Source organism: Patagioenas fasciata, chromosome 9, assembly GCF_037038585.1.
Source record: "Patagioenas fasciata isolate bPatFas1 chromosome 9, bPatFas1.hap1, whole genome shotgun sequence".
Lineage (NCBI taxonomy): Eukaryota > Metazoa > Chordata > Aves > Columbiformes > Columbidae > Patagioenas > Patagioenas fasciata.
This window is the reverse complement of record NC_092528.1, coordinates 16,070,576-16,095,128: the sequence shown is the minus strand read 5'-3', so window position 1 is coordinate 16,095,128 and position 24,553 is coordinate 16,070,576. Positions and strand designations below refer to the sequence as shown.

Sequence of the window (24,553 nt, the reverse complement as noted above, 5' to 3'; positions counted from 1 at the left end):
AAACAGAATCAAAATTATCTGAAATAGAATTTCTGAAATAATTTCAACAGAAACAATAATCAAAACCACAGTTCAGGAAGAGCATAGAGTAAGCTGAGTTTCAGTAATGAATGGTTCAGACCTTTCTGCTACAAATGGAGATACCGTGAAAACTTCCATCTCGATTTTTCATTAATCGAGACATAGTGAGAGCTCAGGCAAGACAGACATTAACATGAAAGAAAAATCAACATTTTGCAGTGGTGTCAAAAAAACGCACTTGGTCCTTTCATGACTTACACTAAGATTTGTACAAAGAAATTCTGACTCCTATAGCCAGGTAATGTCCGGCTTCTTCAAACTTTACTTTTTTTTTTTTTTACTTCCCAGTTTAAAGAAGTATCACAGACATGTAAAATTTTGTCTCTGTGCATGTCCAGAACCATTCTGAGTGTCCAGAAGGGAAGTATCAGAGCCCCAACATCTGCAGACAACCTCTGGAACAGCCATTATTACATTGCCAAATGAGAAAGCAACAGCATGCTTAATACATGTGAAGCAGGAAAATCTAAACAGTAAGACAAGATTGATCAAATAGTACAAAGCACTCTGGATTGATGAGCAGCCAAGTAGATGGGAAGACTACAACAGCTTTCAAACGAAGCAGAGATGCAAAATGTCATACAACTAAGGTACTATAGGGAACAAACTTCTCTGTCTCCGTTATCGCTTTATACGTATATATTTCTGTGGATAAATAAAAACTCTGCAACTCCCATATCCAATCCAATGCCCCCTAAAAATGCCTTGAAATAAGACAGTTCTGCCTAAGGGCACGTGTACTCTGTAGTAGAACAGAGTGCCACGTGCCATGACCAGGCCAGCGCTGACGGACTCTGCTTAACGTACTGAAAGCAATTAGAAATAGTGACATTAGCGTGCTGCTTCGTACAGATAACAAACCCACCTTCCCAGAAGAACTAATGAGTGGGAGTTTAATGCCAAGCAGCCAACACTACATCTGGAATCCAATCTGGCGTGTCTGGAATGGCACAAAGCCATTACAATGAACAGGATGGTTCCACAAGGAAAAAAGGGTAATAACACACTAACACCAGCTACCTTCCTTAAGCTTACTATCTTAACGTGACAAAGAAAGCACTTTTAATAGGATACCTGATACAATATGTTTCAAATACGACTAATATTAATACCACCATATTTTTCTAAGAGCTTTTATTTGTCTGCTTCCTTTCTTGGATATAGATAACATACACAGCACATACTTTTTATGTTGGTGTATTATTCAAACATGAGATCTGAGTCCAAATACAAAATTCTGTGATCTCCTTTGCTTTGAACACAAGAGGTTAGCTTCTTATTCACTTGAAAAGCCAACAGACTTATCAGAATACCTCTATAAGACTTCTGGAAGCAAAGTATTAAACCCTAGTTCAGATATACATAATTTCATAGTACAGAAAATATATTACCTTTACAAGAAAGAGTTTTGTAAGAATTCCTCCAAAAAAGTAAACATTCACGTAAGCCTCCACTCTTATCAACCTCCCCAAATCAACTGTGGTCAAAGACCACTATGGCTACCTGCGCCTTCTGGACATAGGACCATTTTAGAAGAGCACCATCATAACAGTAAAATTGTCAATCAATCCTTTAGCTGTCATAAATATACTTATTTCATACCTAAAATACAGGAATCTCACATTTCTCAATTACAGTTTGTCAACTTGAATTATATGTAAGCATATAAAGCCATATAGGACCCTCTAGCACAGAAAATCCACAAAGCCCTTACTGTCCATTGTAAGCAAAGTCAAATCACATGTTTTCACAAAACACAGTATTCCTGACACCAAAATATAAGTTTAGCTTGGCAACAACTGTGGTTAAAAAAAAACAAAAGGAAAAAAGAAAGACAAGTTTAAAAGTAGGATATGTAAAACCTGCCCAAAGCAGGCCCTTCTAAACTACAGCTGTCCAATGAGCAGATGCAAGGCGTGTTCTCAGAAAGACGAGCACAGTGTCCCACAGGAATTGTTCAGCATTGCAAACAGCAGCACTCAGTGCTCCCCCTCATTTTTGTTAAATCACAGGTTTTGATATTTCAAATAATTTATCATCCACATTTTCAAACCCCAAGATGTTAAATTTTGAAAGTTTACGGGTTAGTTTTAAAATTCTGTTCCCAATCTTAACATGTATAGTAAAACATACTTTTGAGGCACTGCTGAAAAATCCAAGCAGGAATTGATGGTCTTACATATAACCATAAATATTCAAGAAATGGTTGGTCTATTTTGAGTTCAAACTGTGAATGTTCTCATGAAAGGGAAGAGCCTTGACAATTTGATTTTCTGTATTCTGTAAATGTTAGCATACAGTCCAGGGTAACATACAGAACTTGGCACTAGAACTGCCTCTTTCAGAGCCAAACAGTCTTCTCATGCACTGTAACCTACAGTCAAACATAATTTCCAACTGTGCTGGAAATTTTCTATTATTCTATATCTGACTTTTCTATTAAAAAATATACATAGGCTGGATTTTTGTCTTAAAAAGCCTATCTTCTCTCACAACTTGAAAAACAAGTATCAAAAAGGAACAGCCAGCAAAAATAGAAGAAATAAACACGTTGTGCTAGTTATGAAGCTCTGACACCTGGCAGCCACAGTCTGAGGAACATTAAAAAAATCCTAGATACAAATTTTATATACACACTAAAAGCTTAAGAAAATTACTATATCTGGTTTTGCATTTATTTCCACCATTTCTGCATCTAGCTGCAGCTCATGCAAATGCATTTTCAAATGTATTATTGTGCAATAATCATCTTTTCTATTTGGTCAACACTTTCCTCTCTAGGTATTTAAAAGTACAGACTTTTTGTTTAGAAGTTAGGCCTTAGTTTCTTGGATAAAACATAGCATATTTAGAAGTTCGAAAGCCAAGCAGGTCTCTCATTTCATTTCGGAATTTTGACAAGTCTTGCCGCAGCTCATTCAGGTTTTCCACAGTTGCCTGATCCGTGCTTTGCATCTTCTGTCTCATGGACGTCAAATAACGGTGGACTAAGCAACACATCACCTTTTGATAATTCTCATCTCTCTTTTGCTTCAGATTTCTCCATTCCTTTAAACAAACATTACACATTTACTATGCAAAAGTTATTTTTGAGCCCTAAAGCCAGTATACAATTATACAGAGAATAAATATGAACAAAATAACAAAGCCATTTTAAAAGTACATCCTGATGCACAAAAAGGTACAATGCATGTAAACTGCCAGCAAAATTTAAATTATATTATCATTTACTGTACCAGTAAGAACTGAAAATTTTTAATCTATTTGGGTTGGTAATCATCCTATAAGCAATTAAGAGTTCCATAACCCTGAATGCTTGTCAGTACACATACCATGAAGTCTTTCAATTTAGTTTATTTAATGCTACTGCAAAATTACAGGGTACAATAAAAATGTTTATTTAACAAAAAAATATCCCTCCCCCCAACAATGACAGGCTTCAGTGATCCTTTTTGGTTATTTATTTTGACACTTCTCTAACACGTTCAAAGCCAATTACTGTCCCCAAAGAACATTCTAACCTCACCATTTTTGAGATTAGCACATACTGCCTTGAGGTTACTATGAGTTTTCAATCAAGCAAAGCATTTTTTCCAGACTATTTCTGGAGGAACAGAGGCCTAGAGGAAATGGGGTTGAAATTCCCCAAACGGAAAGTTAATAGAAACTTACTTAAGTATTATACACATAGGTAATATTTATTTATATTTTGGATGCACCACACATTATTCCATAATTCCTATTTATCTTAGGAGCACTCATCACGTGTCAGGCAGCTTCACGCAGCAATTTGCTGATTCATTTTAGCAACCAGCACCTTTCCAGCTTCAGAGCCTACAGCTTTTCCAATCACTTCTTACCTTTAGGCTGTTCTGACGTTTCACTTTGCCACTTGATGTATGAGAACAGATCCATTTACTGAGACTGTTGAAAAGATAACAGATAGTCTTGGGAGAGGGAATGACATTGAAAGGTGGAGGTAGCGTGCACTTGTCATCGAAGTAGCTAAGCCAAAGCTTGGCACGAGCAAACTTCCATTCCTTATCTTCATGATTCTAAAGCATCAGAAACATTAACAGAGATCAGAAGCAAAACTATTAACAGGTTAGTTCAGAAGTTTTATGTTATCATACCTTAAAAATTGACCGTTATTCAACTTTATTATATAGTATTTTAATATATATAGTATGTTAATAAATTTGTAACTAATACTAAATAATTCAAATGCAAAAAAAATCTATTCAATTCACTATATAGTCTGGTGTAAATAAAAACTTCAGCTGTGAAGGTATATATCCCCTACCAAATGCCCAAGCCCCACACCTTATCAAGAACAGCATCTTGGTTTGAACAGCCATTGTATCAAGACATTGTTCAATTCCCAGAGGGTCAAGGCCTTGCACGTGTGTCATGCAAAGTACTCATTTTATTTGGATCAAAGTAAATGAAAAATTCATATTTGAAGGAAAGATGCCCCCTCTGAGCTGAGAGACAGAGCTCATCCATGTAGGTCTGTAAATCAGTCCACACACTGTAGGAAGAAATTTGTATAAAATCCAAAGATACAGCTAGCAATTATTCGAAATTAATCAGAAACCACTTACCGCTATCAGCTGGAAACTTTTATGAAGCATTGCCACAAGGAGTTTAGTTAATACAATCACAACCACCACATTGTAGGTACCAACAATAACAGCACCCACAAAAGACTGTAATTCTTCACCATAGCTAAAACGTGTGACAAAGATTGCTACGTGTGCCAGGGAGAATATGTACCAGAACAGAGCAAAACATGTGCCAATAAACCTACAAAGAAAGAAAAAATAGTATGGTTAGGTAAAGCAAACACTTCATGTAAATTCATTTGATATTTACTTCAAGTAAATTCAAGTTCAGTGAAAAATTTCAGTTTTATTTAATTAAGGGTTGGAACAATACAGCTGTTTCATAGGTAACAAACTCACGAATGGAATGTGTCATTGCTCTGTTGTTCACAGAAAATCCCCGCACAGTCCTTTTCTTCATTTACAGTAAATCCTTTATCATAAAGTTGTGTCAATCCAATTGTGAACGAGAACAAGACAAGAAGAAACATGCCCAGAAATTTCCCAAAATCTTGTAGCATCTGTCCCATTGAAATCTGTGAAGCAGATTTATTTCCAATATTAGTAAATAATGTCATTATTTTTGTTCATACTCTCTCCTTCAGCTTCTAATCAAGGAAAACATATCTATTTACATTTTCAATGTTTTACTTAAAATTTAGGATGCTAACCAGACCTCAAGATCAGGAGGTATCCTTGTACCATTTTTCAGTGAAAAACTCTTGATGTTAGATGTATGTAGTTTTAACATCACTTGATAAGTTAATTACTTTCAATTAACCATAAGCAACAGTATGTCCACCTTATTCTTCATTTGTAATCCCAATGATAATAAAGAACTCACAAGTCAGTGGATAAAAGCAGTAAATGAGATGCACTTGAACATCAATACCATCACAGAAGTTAGGAAAACACTTCATAAGGATACTGAATTAATCAAAACATTCGGAATCATAATTCATCAAAGCCCATCTGCAGAACACAGAATTAATTCACTGTATGTTTTATATAAGATTTTAAACGTATACAATGTAGGTGTGGGTAAGAAAATAAATATTGAAGAGCATAAAATATAGAAGATACGACATGAAATTCAGATCATTAGTTTCCACTTCAGAATACCCTACACAGAAGCTTGCAACAGTATAAATACATATTTTAAAAAACAACCATGATAATGCATCTTTCCAACACAGAAAGGACCTTGACTTAATTTGTTGTTAAGCACAATTTTTGACACAGACACAGCATCAACTGTTTACAGCATTTCAATTACTGTTCCTACAAACTTCTTCAGAGAACAATATACTGTTATAAACAATGCAAATAACAAAATGGGGTCAGGCAAATCTAATCATCTATATAAACCAGTGTGTGGAAAGCCTAATCCTATATGAATCACAATCTGTACCAAATCTTACTCCAAAATTGTATCACTGGTCAGGTTTTGCAAGTATAATTTTACTGGGAGATGAAGCAGCAGCTTCTGCTCCCTCCCACGCTACTGGAAACTCCCTGAGTATCCCTGTTGTACAGCAGCTCTTGGGTCTTTGCGCAGTTTGCCACAGACATGGAGAATCGGCAACTGCAGGCAGAGCTATGCAGTAATTATTTCGTTTGGTCAGAGGATGAGTGTAATCCCCATGATAATTTCATCTCATCTGTCCTTTCAAAGAAAAAAACAAACCCCTACACAAAACATTTACCGTTTAACTCACACATGGTTGCCGGCAAGAGAGAGACAAAGTAGATGAAACAGAAATGCACAAATGGTGCAAACTGCCTCAAACTGTTTTGGCCGGAATAAAGTGTCACAACACAGCCCAAATACCAGTTGCTCTCTTCATATAGTCATGCTATTCCTTTTTAAGTATGTAGAATTTCTAAGCATTTGAAAGCTAATGATCTAATCTAGGGAAATATTACTTGATCTTCTGTTAATAATAAAAAACCATGACAAACAGCCAACTTACAAATCTGTATTAAAATGGGTTTTATTAATCAATAAGTGAAGTAACTGAATGCTTAAAAATATCTCTAACAGCTAAGAGAACATAGTAACTGCCTTCACCCCCGCCAGGCTGTGGGGTTTCCATGCCATATTTCATTACCACCATCTGAACTCTGTGACCTACTTTCAGAAAATACTGTAAGAGTTGTTGCACAAGCTATACTGGCCAACGGTAATAACATAAGCTTCAGTGTGCCACTGAATGGGGTGACTGTTGACTGTTTTTATTTACTTGGGAAATTTCATAACATAGTCTCCTAATAAAAAACTTGTGAAAGATCTGGTACATAAATAAATATCCACATTAAACAGTGAATCGCTTTAAAATGTGGAGAGACTTCAGTGTTCAATCAATTTGTATAACAAATCTGATGCTTACTGCAACACCAAGACTTAAGGATTTTTTTCAAAGTATTCAAGTACAGTTTCCATTAAAACATGTATAAAAGAAGTAAAAATAATTAACAGCAACACAGCCAGAGAGAAAAGGGCAAGAAGTAAACCAAACAAAACCCTATGAGGAGAAACAGGCATCTTCCAATAACATTAAACCGGTTATAAGAACTATGAACTTTCTTTTTAAAGCGCTTTTTATGATCATGTTTTAGAAGATGAATTTAACAAGCAATTATTTTCCTTTTCTGTATGAAACAAAAATATTCTAAAAGATAATTATTTGTGCAGCAAGATCAAACACTCTAACTCATTAAAATGAGCTGGACCTTCAAGCTGGAGGTTTTCAGCTAGATCCTAAAGCCTTCATACAAGACCTAATGATGTGAGCCAAAACTATTTACTTCAGAACCTCCTTTGGTATAGCTCCAGCTGCAGAGCAAGAGTTTTAAAAAAATGCTGCTCCCAAATACTTATTCTGCCTTTGTGCAGATCATCCTCTTGCCACAAAGCTCTTAAAACCAGTCCTGTGCATTAGAAGAGAAGACAAAGCACTGATTTCAACTATTAGGACAATTCCATCAGTATAAATCACTGGATGATGACCTTATTTATTCCAAGCGTCTTTTCATTCAACAGACACCTGCAAACCCAGTGATGAGGTTGACAACCAGCTATATTAACTAAATTGTATCACTATCAGGAGAAAAATAAATAAAAAAATAAACAGAATCATCAGAACAAAAAAGCAGCGACTTGTGTGATCTGATTTATCATCATAACCCTCTCAGAAAGGCCAAAGAAGCTGGGAAAATGCTGACACAAAGCTTTTCTCAGTGAGCTTTGCTTTTAATAATAGGTACTTCAGTTTGTAAGGGCTTTTCCCTGGCAAAGTAACAAAATCAGTCAGTGCTGAGGACAAAAGCTGAACAGATAAACCAAAGAAAGGCAAAAAATGTTGCTAGTAGAATAAGAGTTGACTTCTACTCACAATATTTTTTAGAAGGCTGCTTTCTTCCTCCTTCTAATCTAAAAAGGATTGAGGGAGGTAATTGCATCTGAAATGTGATGTCTTAATAATAGTCCAGGTTCCCTCCCCTATCCTCAAAGGTACGAGACCTTCTGTGTCATTGCACCCTTGAGTCCACCAAGTTTATCTGAAGATTATCACGATGAATAGCACCAAGACTTAGATGAGAGGGTCTGTGCTTAAAAAAGAAAGCAACTAACAAAAAAAAAAAACCTACATGGCATAAACTCAGTAGAAAACTCCATGTCTGCTCTCAAAGCAGGAAAAGAAAACTAAATTCTTTGCACAAAACCAGGTTAAATTCCAACTTTAAATAAAAAATTTGAATTTAGTTTAGAAGCTGTTGTGGTCTCTACTGTTCCAGCAGCACAACACAGGACTGTTAATGCTTCCCTCCACCATCTCTGGATGATTGGATTAAATGTATTACATAATTAAAATATGGGGGTTTTACTGTCATTATTACTCATGGGAAGGTTCCAGCAAATTCTATGTAAGAAGAAACCTGTTCTCCCTTTTTTACTGTGTCCAGTTCTGGGCTCCCCAGTTTAAGAAGGGCAAGGAATTACTGGAGGGAGTCCAGCAGAGAGCTACAAAATGATCAGGAATCTGGAGCATCTTCCTTATGAGGAGAGACTGAGAGAGCCTGTTCAGCCTGGAGAAGAGAAGCTGAGAGAGGATCTCATCAATGTTCATAAATATCTCAAGGGTGGGTGTCAAGAGGATGGGACCAGACTCCTTCAGCGGTGCCCAACGATAGCATGAGGGGCAACAGGCACAGACTGAAGCACAGGAGGTTCCAAACATCAGGAAAAATTTATTTGCTTTGAGGTGCCAGAGCCGTGGCACAGGCTGCCCAGAGAGGTTGTGGAGTTTCCTGCTCTGGAGACACTCAAACCCACCTGGACACATTCCTGTGCGATCTGCTCTGGTGAACCTGCTTTAGCAGGTGGGTTGGACTAAATGATCTCCAGAGGTCCCTTCCAACCCCAGCCATTCTGTGATTCTTATAACTGGCTATAAATAGATTACTGTTTCAACACTCTTGAGAGATTTATATTTTTAAAATAAAGCAAATTACACAATTCAACTCTATATTTAACTTCAGTGAGATCACAGGCATGAAAAGGCTTTTTTGACTACTATTCACTTGCTACACATCTCATTCTTCTATCTTTCAGAGAGAAGTTAGGACGATCATTTGCATAGAACTTTACCAAAGAACCTGATCCTTACAGTTTTCAAACTGCAGACACTTACGTAGTCTGTTAAGCTAAGAACAGATGAAAACAGTATAGGTACAGTTATCATGGGAAAAAAAAATACTGTTAGAAAGAGAACAACACTAGGTCTTCCACTCTTCTTCTTACCTTTTTCCATCTAAATCAGTAGGCTTTACACGAGAGATTAAAAAAACAAACTTCAATACAATATTACTTCTTTCTACTTTTTACTCTGACTTTCTTACTTTAATTTGGCTTTTTTCTCTTTTCTGTAAGACTTCATAGCAAGTGAAGATCAAGTTTAATATTTTCTCAAGCAGTAATGATATTCACCTGCAGTGGTCCCAGAATAGAGCTGGTTGTGTACATGAAGAAGAGACGCAGGTAACTAAGAACATTAGCAAAAGCAAAAAGACCTTCTGCCACCAGGGTAGGATGGAACGCATCCCAGTCCTTCCTTTCAGCATAATCATGAAACTGCAATGTAAAAAGGACAAACTGAGATCACTGACATTGTAAATACAGACAGGCACCGCTCCCTACTTCTGCCTCCAAAACAGGCAATAGCATAAAAGAAATTAACACATACAAGTCATAAATGGCTTACCGTGTTCAGATATCTCACTCTCTTTAGAAAAGACATTTTAAAAGCCATTCCAGAGGGAGCCAGAAATCAGATGATTTAAATTCAACACCTAACTAATGTATCCACGCAATTTCAATGTGGTGACAGCTGGTTTTAACCAGCTTTAGAAAGATATAGAAGTACTTAGGATCTGGGGTTCCTTCAAGGGATTTTATCAATGACTGCAGAGAAGGGGAGTCACAAGTAAACTTCGTGTAAACACACCTCAAAGGAAACCCACTAGGTACTATTCAGCGGTTCATGGAATAATCCATTCGGCTTGGCTGAAAATATCCAGCATTTATATTACCAGCTTCTGATCTCTCAAAATGGATGTTCAAAAACTAGTTTACTTCTTACAGCTTCAGTGTCTAAAATATGGACCTAAGAGGTAAACCAAGCATTTTTATTTGGTTTTGTAAATAATTTATAAACTATAAAAATATTTTTTGCCATGTAAAAGTGGCAAAAAAGCCATAATGTGCCTGTTGCATTGAACAAGAGTCCTGCATCTTCAAAAAGGTTACAACTTAAATTAGCAGCAAAAGGAACTTAGCAAAGGAACTACTACTGCAGACGTGCTGGTTGAAAAGCAAATGGTTGGGAAGGCAGCCCAACATGGTATTCTCGATTTTTTTCAAGAAATGGATCTTTCTTTTCCAAAGGATTACCAGCCTCTGAATCCAGGCAAGGATAGGGAAATGAGCCAAACACCGAGCTGGGAAGAACTGAACCAGTTTATGTCCCTCCCAGCTGCCAGACAGCTGTCAGCTCACAGTCTGCAACACAAAATAATGGTGCTACTGCATTGCCTTGAATTTTGCCAGAATACGCATATTCGATTGGTCTGGCAGCTTGCCATATGCTGTGCAGCTAACAACACATGCAACAGAATGGGAATGATAATTTTCAAAACTTGTATCTCCAATTAAATCCAGATGGCTTTTCAAAGAGAAAAGACAAGGCTTCTCTACGGTCTTTGTGCTTTTTTCCTTACCAAAAAAGAAACCAAGCAACCAAAAAACTCTCACCAAACAAAAAACAATAAATAAAAAAACCCAAAACACAACAACAACAAAAAAAACCCAAAACACCAAGCCCAAACACACCCACCTATGACATGTGAGCATATGTAATCTAAAGCTTAATAAAATATTCTGTAACAAAAAAGCGTTACACAATCTAAACACAGAGATTACTATTAGCTTTCTGCAGAGTACTGTTCTATGGAATCGGGGGAACTCAAATGCCAGATCAGATGAGCTGTATGGGGAGATTTCCCCAAATGCCAATCAAGCCATTTGGAAGAGCAGCCAGTTCTCACGAGGAAGGCAGCTGCCCTGTTTGGGGTCCCTGAGTACCTGGAGATGTCTTGATGCTTTTTCTAACCCCCTATTTGCCTCATCAACTTCTCTTTGAAGCCCAAGATGCAACAAGACCAGCAATCTTGACAACTACATGGCCTAGATCACATAGAACAGAACTCGGAAGCTTAAACTGTATCCATGTAATAGGCTATTACTAAAGGTACACTTAACTACAACACACCACAACTAACATACCACACATAACATATCTTCACATATTTTGCAGCAATGTGCTAAATTGATATTTGCCCAGCTGGTCCCAGAAGAGCTTTGCATCTCTGAAAATGGGTGCTCACCTTGTTATGGGCAACTACTTTGAGAGCAAATGTTGCCAAATACAGAGAATTCATGACAAAACTAAGCTGATTACGGGATTCTTCTAAGAAGTCTTCTAAGCCATCATACCAGAGTCTTTTAACATCCGACCACACCATTCCTGCAGGAAAAAGAAACAACCAAACACCAGGGAAGTCGAGCCATTGCACTGAATAGATATTCTTTTAGAACTAAAGCACTTTCAACTGGCTTTCGTAAATGATATTTTAGCTAAGAGAAAGAAGTAATTAAGTAGATTTACTAAAAGCATTGCATTGGATTAAAAGCATTAATCATAAGGCAACAAAATGTTTAACCTTTTCAAACCTACTTTCCAGCTAAGAAACACATTCTCCAATAAAAAAGGGCTTGAGAGGAAATGAAAAGCACTATAGAAAGCATTACGTTTCTATATGAAGTATCAAGTGTTTCTCAGAAGTGTGTGTTACTGGTATGATCCAAAATGTAGAAATTTTTCAACCTTAACTGTTATTAAATAACATTAGCAGCAAAAAGAGACCATGACTTAAGATTGCAAAAATCAAAAGTTTGACTTAGAGCAACATGCATTTAAATATTCAGGATCCTTATAACAAACTTAATTTTAGCATTGTTAACCGTGTCTGGCTATATGGAAAAATATAGTGGCTAAGATTTTTACTAAGTGAATGTCTCTTACAGACTTGACAGTTTTATAAAATTTGAAAGGACCATTAGATGAAATATAATGGCACCTTTGATTTCTACGAATAATCAGTTATTTAATGGTTTTTGAGTACTTTTGATTTATACTACTATATTTAGGACATGAAGAAAGGCAGAATATGTATAAATGGTAGTTAAAAACTGTTAGACTTGGTTCAGCTTTTGAGACTTTGCAATTTTTCTAAAACTCTGCCCCAGTAAGAACAAGATCCAGCAAATGGAAAAAAATCAGATACTTATATATGACTTTATTTGTTCAACAAGTTTTCCTGCAATGTTGGAAGGCATAATAAAAAAAATAAAAAGCATGCTGTGCGCAGTTCATTAGAAGACTTGCATCAATCTCTCTCCTTCCTGGTTATAAAGAAAATATTTCTAAAGCACAATCTCTGTTCTCTTCCACATGATCATCATGTATTTTACAGTAAACTTGTCACAGAATCAGTAAAAAGAGCTGGAGAGGTAGAAGATGCTACAACTGATGTTATTTACACACACAAGAATTTGAGTACTCTGTTGTTTTATTTTGCTAGGGAAGACACTTGAATGATTTAGACTCAATAACTTCGAAAAGAGAATTACTGTATTCATGACTTGGAAAGTTAATCTAGCAAAACACAAAACCAGCTGTTAACTAAGTATTAGAAATTCTGTTGTGGCCATTTTGACATTGATTGTTAAAAAGTATTTTAATGGGACTATGCAAGACAATAATGCAGGTAAATCCTTATTACTTGGTTCTTTTTATTCCAGTCAATTTTGTCACACATTTTCTAAATTAATTCCTTTTCAACAGTACAATATGTGATTATAAAATATGCATTTAAGCTATAAATGCAATTCCTATTTAAAAAAATCTTAAGATTAAATAATGTCAAAAATAACCTGATTTTAATAATTAGGTTACTTATAGGTCACTTTTCAATCTTATCTGAAATCCACCTTAAAATACGACCTGAAAAACCAAAATGTTTCTACAGCCTTTCATTAAAATTTCCAAGACCACCTAATGACACTCTTTCTGCCTACTTTACATTTGATGGAATAAAAGAATTTCTAGAATCAGATATTGAATCTCAAACAAAGGAGGAGTCTGTAACACTCATTGTACTCAACATTTGAAGCTTTCAAGTTTAAGACCTGCATGTGTTTGTGTGTGGGCTACTTGCTATTTCCAAAATCTGCTTGAACTACCCAACAGTTTTAATGCAGCCAAACAACAAAAGGAGTCACGATTACAAAAAGCCCCACCATGGAATAACAAAGAAGCCACTCACAACTACTTAGATAAAAACTGTGGTGTTTTCAACTACATCATTGCTTTTTAGAAGTCCAGGCAACCAAATTATACACACCTAATTACCTTAAAGTAGAAATTCCCATGAATTTATTTACCAAATTTTAACGTAAAAAAAACCACACACCAAAAACATGTTAAAAGGTTTTATGAATTTCCAACCAAGACAAAGTTCATGAGTACTCAACAAAAATTATACCTGTGCTCCCTCTACTGCATCAACCAGAATTAACATGCAGCTGTTTGGGTACAGTTATGATCATCAGTGACAATGACACATAGAATTGGAAAGTTATATGGGAAAATGACACTCGTTTCTGTGTTTTAAAACAAGGATGAGGGAAACACACACCTTCAATTTATTAGACTAAGACGGAGCATGTGGGCATATGTATGCATACAAAAGCATACAGCATAGGCACTTGTTTCTTTAAACGACAGGTCAACTCTGCAACAAGTCCAAATTCTATTACTACTTTTCAAATCAAGCACTACAGAATAGTCACAAAAGACCAAGCTGATACTTATTGTTGATGTACCACTTCTATTATAGCCTACAAAATTCTCTTTGATACTTCACTTTCTGTGATAACACTTTCTGTTCCAACACTTCACATCCCTTCCTCAAAACATGTTTTGGGTTGGTGGGGTATTTTGTTTGTTTGTTTTGTTTTTCTCATAACAATATACTCCAAAGAGTAAACTTCAGTGGAGCAATGAGTAACATGCCAATTTCATAAGAAGGTAGTACAACACATCATAGTCTGATCAGTATCTGCAATCGTCATGCAATCTACTGAAATCATACATACCTATCAGCCATATTATCAGAAGATAGTCTATTCTCTCAAGGGCTGGTCCCATTGTATTCTTCTTATTCTCATTGTAGACAAGGGAGTACAAATTAAGTAACAACAGAAATGTGAAATATGAAGCTCCATGAATAATAAACTTCATAAAAGGAGTGTGAATTATTCGACCTACTCGAGATTTAGGAGCTAACAAGTAACACAGGGACAAAACCGGCCAGAAAATGCCAACCATCAAAACAGTCAAAATTTTCTTGCATGTGTGCTTGCGTCGATAGCCCGCCATCTGGCCAAACCATACTGTGTTCAGAAACTGCTGGCAGTTAGATTGAGCCACAAACTAGGGAAAGGGGAAAAAAAAGAAAACAAATTAAACAATAAATCAGTCTCAGGTTTCTTAATATAAATTATTAACTTACATTCTTATTAATAAAATCCATTTTCAAACTATGCCTAGTCACCAATGAACAGGAAAAGGCAAGAATTTTAAGCTGAAATAGTTATAAGAGAACAGAAGTTCTATGGACCTATTATGATCATAAGCATCCAATATTTTAATATCATACTAAAGCCAGCAACTAAACATGAATTATACGTACTGGATTTTTAATGGTTTTAAGGTTAAGAATGAGTTTTGATTTATAATTACTTACAAATCTAGCATATAAATAACATCATACCTCAGAGAGCTTAATTGACTGTTGTTATAAAATACAGTGATCTTATCTGAAGAGTAAGATACTGTTGTTGCAAAATAGTATCCACATTGTAAAACACACCACCTTGTAAGATGAGGACTGAAGTGACCAAGCAGTTTTACACATATCAGTTCTTAAAATCATTATGGCTCTATTCACCAGGGTTAATTTTAAGTCAGAATAAGCTATGCCATACCAGTCACTCAAAAGAAGATAATTTCGTTCTGAAGGTTATGTAGAATATGCAAAGGTAGTTTAAAATTTCAGATGCTTATTTGCATGGAGTTATAAAAGAACATATTTCACTAGAAGATGGTTTGTCATGTCACTTAAAAAATATCAACAAAAAGAACCTTGATATTATAATCACATTTCAGAAAGCACCATGAAAAACTGTCTCCATAGTTCACTTGTCAGAAACAAAACAAATTCCTCAAAGATACTTTCGTCATACCACATAAAAAAATGTTACTCTCCAACCACTGTGGTAATAATAAACTATATTCAAAACCAGAACATCTGAAATGCTTCAATATTCTTGTTTAATGCATACCAAACACGCGTAATGCTGGCTCCGGGATATTCCGTAACCGCAACTTTTAAACACTATGTATTTTAACAGTTTCACAAACAGTTTAAGGCTAAATACATACAACTGAATTATAATGCCTTCTGCAAATGCTAACTAAAAATGGATTCTGCATGGAAAGGAAACTTTCTGTCTCCGGTTCTTGTACCAGAATCCTCCAAATACCCACTTGCCTTCTAGTACAGCAAAACTGGAGTTACAATTTGTTAACGGATAAAGACAACAATGACTTACTGCATGAAAGAAGTTCCATAGTGATGGCACGAAAGGCACCACTATTCCAGAACAGAGGCACCATTCAGTTATACCCGCACAGGTCTGACATAATTACTGAACAGCACAGACAAGGCCTGAGCCAAAGCTGAACAGTCAATGACATGCAAGAAGATGATAAATCATGTATGGCACCTAAGGATCTGTGCCTCCCTAGGCAAGGATTTAATGAGGATCTGAACAAATAACTGCCACTATAAGAGTTGTTCATAAGAGAGCAGTCTATAGTTCAATACAGAAAATACTAAATTTTTCACCACAGTAAATACTGAAGAAACACTCGGTATCTTGCAGTATAATTTCCCTGTTTCACATGCAGATGTTCTGTGTATTACTCTTCCATAATTCTTGAAAATTTATTTCCACTTCTATGTCTAGAGGCAGAACAAAAAAATAAATTAATTACTAGCAAAATATGATACAGAAATCTAATTACTGCAAAAACAAACCTCTTTTTGATTGTACTTGATTGCAAGTTTTAAGCGGCTTAAGTTCATCCTTTCTTCCAACAATCCTCGCTTGTCTACATGTTCATCGCTAGATGTGTGATTCAGAATAACTTCCAGCTCCCGTGAATTCCGTGCTTGGGCAAGCAAATCTTTAGCAAAGGTTTTGCACTGTTGAGCTAGCTCCTCATAATCATTTCTGAAGGACACAGAAACAGTACATACCATTACACTGCTCATGTATTTTCCATCAAATCATTAACTGTTTTTGGTTGGGATTTTATGTTAAGACACAATAAAAAAAACAAAACAAAACAAAACGACAATCATGTCAAGGTCCAAGCATTCTGAAGGCAATTCCAAGTAAGTTTCACCATGTAACAGAACAATTACGCTTCAGTTTAGTTTGCTACTCCACTAGACAGAATAAAAATGAGAAATTACTTGCAGTATACAAATTCTTATGAGTTTCATATAAAGAGTTAAAGGTTAGAATTATTTTCAGGAGATGAGAAAGCGTAGTAGTCACAAAACATCGTTCTGGGCAGTTATCATGTGGACTTTCCGCTTGGATGTTACTTTGAGTTTTGCGTTACTCCTGTAATCTGAAAATTAAAGTCTATTTACTGAATACTATTTATTCATATAATAAACACAAGAAAATAAAGCACATGATTTGCTTGTCTCACCTGGCACATAGTGCGTTTTAGTGACAAGTTGTATCATGTAAATGCAACATTCAAACTCTTATTAAGAAAGACAATCAGCTATAAAACCAGAAAATTCATATGTTGTTTAGGAAAGTAGAATTTTACGCCTACAAATATTTCCTTTCATGGTCTCAGAAGAAATACAAGCTTTTGTGCTGTTAAGTTTCAAAATAGTAGAAACCTGTGTAGTTTTAACATAAAATTATACTGAGAATTTTTTCATTAAATAGACAGGGCATTTTCAGCACGAAATCTTACATGCTCTTCAGAGTCTTACAATATAAAGGAGCAAAATTAAGAAACAACACCCAAAACAACTCCCAACATGAGTCGGGTCAGTACAAACAGGGTGTTGCATACTTCTATCCTGATGTAGGGAAAAATAGAGTGCAGAGTACTAATGAAACATTGATATGATTAATAGGTGTGCAATCTTGAAATATGTCAGCATTTAGCATAATTTCTATTTATTTTTCCAGAGTAGAGCTGAAATTTGAACTGTTGGTGCAACTAGACACATTGAACTGTCTAGACCTAAAAGTTTTTAAAGTAATTAAACTGTCAGAATGACTGCTAATGAGGCATAAATTATATAACTTGTTATTATGTCTAATTATTGGTTTAAACACTCCAATTACAAAAAGTTAAGAATAAACCTTTTCTAATATATACACATCTCTAGATATGTAATTTCATGAAAGTATGAAGTTGGTTAGTTTGAATTCCTACCTGAATTCAACCTCAACAAGGCTTAATTCTTTCAAGTCTGCACTAAGCTCAAAAGCTCGCAGGATCGGATCCTCCTCTGTCAACATGATTAAAGCAGGACTGGCCAAACACCGATAAATGTCAAGACGAAACCTGTGACACAAGAACATTAAGCAAAATGAAGACGTCTCATCTGATTAGCAGTTCCAAATCAGAACCCATTCCAAAAGTTTGCTTAAAACAGTCAGGTGAAAGACAAAACAATTGCATTTCTTAAAATCAGAGACTACAAGCATTCAAGTGATACATCATGGAAGATACTGTCCTTCACATGCTTATAATCCTTATTATTCTAAGTATCAAAAACTGGCCAACCTGCTTCTCTCTTCTTTTCCTCACTACTTCAGTTCTCACCAGTACATCAGCAGAAGACTAAAATTAGTGGTAAAATTTTGACATTTTACAGATTATACAGTAGTTCTTACGGTTTTCCAAGTGGAAATAAGAGAGGGAAGTAAAGCATGTAAGGCAACCTTCTACTTTAAAAAAATAAATTAAAAACAGTGGGGAGCTTTAATGTGCAATACAAAAAAGTTAATTCAGGAAAAGCATCTGAAGGGATGTTTGCCTCTTGCAAAATTAGTAACTCATGAACACTGAAAAGTATGTTATCTGTTCTAGTTTAAGCTAAGAGCTGTTATGTCAAGCTTTTCTATTGTTTGTTTGTTTGCTTGGGATTCCCTGACACTTTTTCTCATACTGAAGTTAATGACACCGTGTATCATATGGATACCAGAATGGAGCCTGTAGTAGCTGAATGCCAGTAACAATTATCCTTTCACTTCCCTTATTTTTTAGTATTTTGCATACATACAGGAGTAATTATGTAATAATTAACTGCATATTGCAATTGCAGTCTACTTATGATCTTTGAGCTCTGTGATTTTTCACCCTCTCACATATTATATCATATTCAACCCTCTAATATGTAGATAAGTTAACCAGAAAAAATATTAAGATTGGTAAACCCCTCTCCTCATTTAAGCCTTTATTAAAAAGCTTTTTACTTTCAAAAATACTGAAAAAAAATAAGGCTTTAGTTTCCATTCATCAATCCATGCTACGTAAACACTTTAGAAACAGGACACAAAATTATCCACCTCCTCATTCTGGCTCAAAAACCCGCAAGTATTAACTCACTCAAGAAAAATGTTATTTGCATAATTCCAATGCTCCTAGCCCAACATAGCTAGAATGTTTGTGACACAACTGGTAGAAAAGTAACAGTCCTGGTTTCGGCACTTAGCTTAATATGCACAACCCACCCCTGAGAACTACCATATCTCACAAGAACAGTTACAATATATTAAAGGAATCCACTCTTAAGCTTCACCTTAAAGAGAAAAAGGGAACATACTGAAGCTGACCCAAGCAACACCATAGAATTAAGATGAGAATTTTTTTATTATTGTCTGCAACTGGTAAGTCTTACCTGGAATGTCGCAGACTATCTTTTTTGTTCTTTGCAGTACACAGTGTGCATTCACAACCTACAGCATGAGGTTTGGGTAATGATATGTCTTGCTTTAACAGCATAGTGAGAATTTCATAGTTGTTACGATGAGCCGCTAAAATGACAGGTGCCACATCCATTGTCGTTGAGTACTCTGGATTCTGAATGCGTTCCATTAGTTTCTGGAATAAAATGTAGCAAATATCTAAATTTATTACATACAATTCTATGACAGTGTTTAAATGTAGGAGTTTTGTTTGACTGTTCAACAATGAATCCCTCCTTCAAAGTATTTTCCTATGTTTCATAACATGAAAATAAAGAAAAATTTGTAACAATATTTAATTACCTCTCAGATAAATCCTGGAAAACGAAGAAAGGACACAGAAATGTTTCTGGTTTATTTACACAGAAAACCTGGCATTCAGTGCCTACCTTCTCCAGCACACATGCATGATCCTAAAAACTGAATTTTGCTCTAATTTAAGAAAAAACAATTATATTTACATTATGTAAGCACAGAAAAAAATATCATGAGTATACCTGCACTCTGTTATATATCATGACTATACCTGTATAGTACCTGTAAACATATATGACGACTATACCTGTACTCTTGACTGTACTCTGTCACACAATGCCTTATTCCTTTCCTTCCTCCACTTCTACTTGTGAACTTTTAATAAACTTTGATACTTGAGCATTCTCAAGATAAGTTTCAACAGATTAAATTTCAAGGTGAAGATCTGATGTTTACAGATTTACTTCAAAAATCTAGGAAGCTTCAACACATGAATATATTAATTATCAGTCAAGGCTGCTAATTAGCTTGCAAACAGTCCACAAGAAACATTTACAGCCACTCTATTTTTTTTTCTCTTCTGGACTAACTAGGCATCTGTTAGCATTTGGCATGTGTAAGGCCACTGGTTTCCCTAGGTGGTAAAGCAAAACAATGTACTCTGTTCTTTAAGACAAAAGAGGCAATAAAAATAATCCCTGATGTACAGATTCTACCACATTAGAGATGTGGAATTTCATTTAAGAACGTTGTTTTACATACTACGGTTACTCAGAACACAACAGGACAGCCCCTGAAGTCCCCAATCAAAAATGAAGGAATAGCAACACTCAACTACAATGGTTGGTCTGGAGGATCTTTTTGGTCGGTGATTCAGTAGAATGTCGACAGCTCCCACCACTTCCGAGTCAATAGCCACCAAAAGCGCGTCCGATGACTAAGGAAAGAAAACAAGTCCATGTAAAAACAGTAGTGACTTAAACACCATGAAGAGTCAATCTGAAACCAAACTGCATTTTACTGTTTGGTTTTGGTTTTTTTTAAACTTATTTTTAAAGTACTACAATGATGTTCTGTATTATCACCACACATATGGTCAGAACACATACTGAGGTTGTTGTTCCAGGAGTTAGCACAGCATTACTGACAATTTGTTTCATTGCGCGAAGAGTAAAAAAACAATCGCAGAAACTACTTTCCAGCAAAAATGATGCAGGATGCTTGCAAAAAAACAAGTCCTAAGGTACAGTTTAACAAGTTATTAAAAATGTTAAAAACAAGTATCTGTGAAGCAAAACTCAGGCATAGGAGATGATTCAGCCCCGCATTCACAGCTCTCTGGTAAAGCCAGGAACATAGGCTTCTTTTTTTTCTGGGCTGGTAACTGCTTCTGAAACTTCACTTAAGTTAAGCAGCTTTTCATTTTCCATAGAGTTGATATTATTATTTTTAATTCAGCTTAGAAAATTAAATTTGTACTTTAAAAATAAAAAGACACAGCTTTTATTCTTGCCACTAAAAAGGTGATCCGGGGAGGGGAAAGCTTGTTGGCTTTTTTCCATCCGATATCAAACAACCTAACAAACAACAGCACTTTTCCTTGTCTTACTTATTAAGTCATCACAGCTGCAACTCTCCCAGCAGCAGCAGAGATGTCACATTATGTTAAGGAAGTATTGTTGGTATGAAACTGCCCCTGCCATCAAGCACAGATCAAGTTTAACAAGAAACTGCTACAGAAACACATGCTTTCCCTAACTTAAAATCATCTAATATAATGTGCATTTTTCTAACTGCTATGATTTTTAAAAAGTTAGTATACTTCACATCGAAAGAGATCTCTGCATTCTACACTTTTTAATATGATAGACTCTGACTATACACTGTATTATTTGAAGATAATCTACATATTATCTCTGCAACAGGAATAACGTTTAAAATAAAATTCTGACTTGTTAATATAATTGAAAATTTTACTATAGTCATGCAAGTTAGTGAGAAGAAAACACTTCCACAACTACTAAACAGAAAAAGAAACAAACTGCCTATAAAGACAGATTTCTCTTTCCTTCCAAATTCTGACAGATTAACAGAGGAAATATATAAAAAGTAGAATACACAGATCGACGAGTACACTGAAAAACGTCAATAACTTATGTGTTGTATACCTGGCAGCCATAATCCAAAAGAAGCTGTAGTATGTCCAAGTTTTCATTTTCAATGGTTATGGTAACGGCATTTCGTCCAAGCACATCCACACAATTTATGTTCATTTCGCCTGAGCTGTTTTCTTCTAAGAGTTTCTTGACCATGTAATAGTCACCTGCACAAGTAACTTATGAATGTCATTTAGTATTATTATAAAGCACTAAAAGCATGTAAACATTTTAAGTACCAGGTGCCATAAAACAAGACAATGTTCTGTAGCTGACAACAGATGCTGAATATGTCAGACAATTAAGATGTCAAGGTAGATAAGCATTCTCTCATCAGGGAGGAAACTAAAGATATTTCAGGAGATCTCTTTCAGGAAAGTGCCAAGAAGTATTTTAATCCACCCCTTTAGTTTCAGTACTAAAAACAAACATATACACACAAGCATGGGTACTTTTCAAAGCTGGGGCAAAAGCTCACACATAACCTGTGAGACAGGAGAAACATTAAGTTCAAGTACATCGGAGAAGGATTCTTGGTTCAAAAGAGCCCTTGGGTCAGAGAAGCCCACTCTACAATGCTACAAACAGGTTTGCATCTTCCTTGAGCAGAAGCCACATTACTCTGTTATCACTCCAATTTTAGTGTATATATCATCAAAGCAGATGTGATATGATGCTGCAATGTTATAAAATACAAGCTAGCACGTTAGAAAAGCAAGTGAAGCTAACTACAGTAAGATGTACATAAGCTGCACTTTTCAATTTGACTGAAGTATAGATGCATCAGGCTGTCACGTCTAGTATTATTCTGTTTGATTGATTCTTCTCGCCAAAGATAAAAGCTTCAAATTATTTTTTTCTAGGGTAACAAACTATTTTGCAACATAGAAGACTATGACAAAAAAGGACCTCGCTGTAAAATACTTACAGAAGTATATTGTAGAATGCTTTTATGCGCAGTAGAACACATACAGAGTCTGCAAGAGCACTAAACCAGCTGCTATATACACTTATTTTTTTAAAACGTTGTTCCTTGTGCAACCTCTTAGCTTCCCGAGCCTCTGTTTACACTTGGAAAGCTGCGGGTCGGTCTGATGCTCAGGCCAGGCCACAGCAGCAGCAGCAGGGCTGCCGGCAGCAAGAGAGCACCAGGGCAGAGCTGCTCACCCCGCTGGCGAACACCTCCGCAGAAATACTCGTAGGGCTGGGAACTAATCCAAACAACAGGGCCAGCAGACAGCTCTGTATGTAAACACACCGGCTTCCACAACCGGCCTGAGCCACACGTAACCGTTCAGCACGCGGTTAAATGCCTGTCTCAGGGTCCAACATTTCAGACACACTGAGATGAGTTTAAGATCGTTTCCACTCAAGGGCAACTAAATATACGCTTAAAATAAGTAGCATATTTTAAAAAGGAAAAATCCCTTGCCATCCACCACCCTGGGCACAAATCATAGGAAGCCAGTCTCGTTCATTCTGGAAATACCTAAATAAACCCCCAATTTTACAATAACTACCTACTCACAGACTCATTTAAGAGTGAGCGCAGGAAATATCTTAGGAACTCTGACACAAAACAAACTCCTCATAAGCACAGGAGACGGCCCAGCGCGCCTGCCCCTTCGCCCGCCGGCACTGGGGCAGCGGGAGGCGGCGGTGTCCGGGCAGCGGCCCCGCAGCGGGGCAAGGCGGGGCCCCGCCGGCGTGAGGCGCGGGCACCCGCAGTATTTACCGCCAGCCCCCGCCCAAGCCACCGCGGTCACTGCGCTGCTGCGGGACAGGGGCGGGGTTGGGCCCTCGGAGCCGAGGCCTCCACTCCCCGAGGGCGAGGCAGGCGTGGCCGGGCCAGGCAGCGGGGCCGGTACCTTTGTCGCAGGCCAGCAGGAAGAGCTTCTCGTCCAGCGTGGTCTCCTCCTTCACCTGCCGCACGTCCTTCAGCGCCAGCAGCTTGTTCGGCGAGGCCGAGGCGGACGGGTCCGCGCTCTGGTACAGAGCGGCCATGGCGCCGGCTCCGCCAGGCCCATCAGAGCGCGGGCGGGACGGTGGCGCGGCGCAGCGCGACCCCCGGTGCCCGCTGCCAGCCCGGCGGGAGCGGGGCGGCGAGCCCCGGCGCGGTCAGCCCCGCGGGCGGGCAGAGCAGGGCAGGGCGCAGGGCGAGCGCTCCCCGCTGCACTGCGCAGGCTCTAATGGCGGCGTCCCCTTTGCGAGGGGCGGTTGGACGGGGGCGGGAGCGGTGCCGCTGGGGCTGTGGCGAGGCAGCCCGGGCATGGCAGCGGGCCCTTCTCGCCGCTCCCGGGGCCCTGGTTTCCCGACCGCGCTCAGAGGGCCGGGGGCGGCGCCGGGCAGGAGCAGCGAGGAGGATTTCGCGAGTTTCCTTCAAGAGAGCCCGTTATCTGACCGCCTGCTGAGGCACCGAGCACCCACACCGCAGCACGACATCTAACTGCTAATCGTCCTCATGTCTGCTTTTCCCTTAAATTTTTCTCGCAGCTGCTCTAGTGCCCGCGGCCCTGCTCAGCTCCGCGCCAGGCAGTTCAGCGCACGAACGCTGCGGGAGGCACCTGCGCAGGGCCCTGATTTCCAAACACGCACTGTTTCAGGAAGATGAACCAACTTGAAATTAGGTTCATCTTTTTGAAACACCCTGCGCTTGCCAGTGTCATTCACTTTCCCGCATCTATTTGTTTTTCCTTTTC

The 24,553-nt window shown here is 37.5% G+C and overlaps 1 protein-coding gene across 2 annotated transcripts; it reads right to left on the bottom strand.

Moving 5' to 3' along the window:
* Window positions 1–1,200: 1,200 nt before the first annotated feature.
* TRPC1 (transient receptor potential cation channel subfamily C member 1) lies at window positions 1,201–24,261 on the bottom strand. 2 transcript variants are annotated; one of them, XM_065844283.2, is made up of 13 exons: window positions 23,723–24,261; window positions 21,867–22,033; window positions 20,534–20,635; window positions 19,377–19,579; window positions 17,906–18,037; window positions 16,470–16,665; window positions 14,464–14,800; window positions 11,631–11,770; window positions 9,676–9,819; window positions 5,046–5,221; window positions 4,686–4,887; window positions 3,942–4,136; window positions 1,201–3,129 (listed from the first exon to the last, which is right to left on the bottom strand). In XM_065844283.2, the coding sequence occupies exons 1-13, from the start codon at window positions 23,856–23,858 to the stop codon at window positions 2,902–2,904; spliced, it is 2,358 nt and encodes a 785-aa protein (XP_065700355.1). In that variant the 5' UTR covers window positions 23,859–24,261; the 3' UTR covers window positions 1,201–2,901. The 2 variants fall into 2 exon arrangements, with proteins under 2 accessions (XP_065700355.1, XP_065700356.1); XM_065844284.2 differs by having other exon boundaries at window positions 21,867–22,021; window positions 23,723–24,256.
* Window positions 24,262–24,553: the final 292 nt, after the last annotated feature.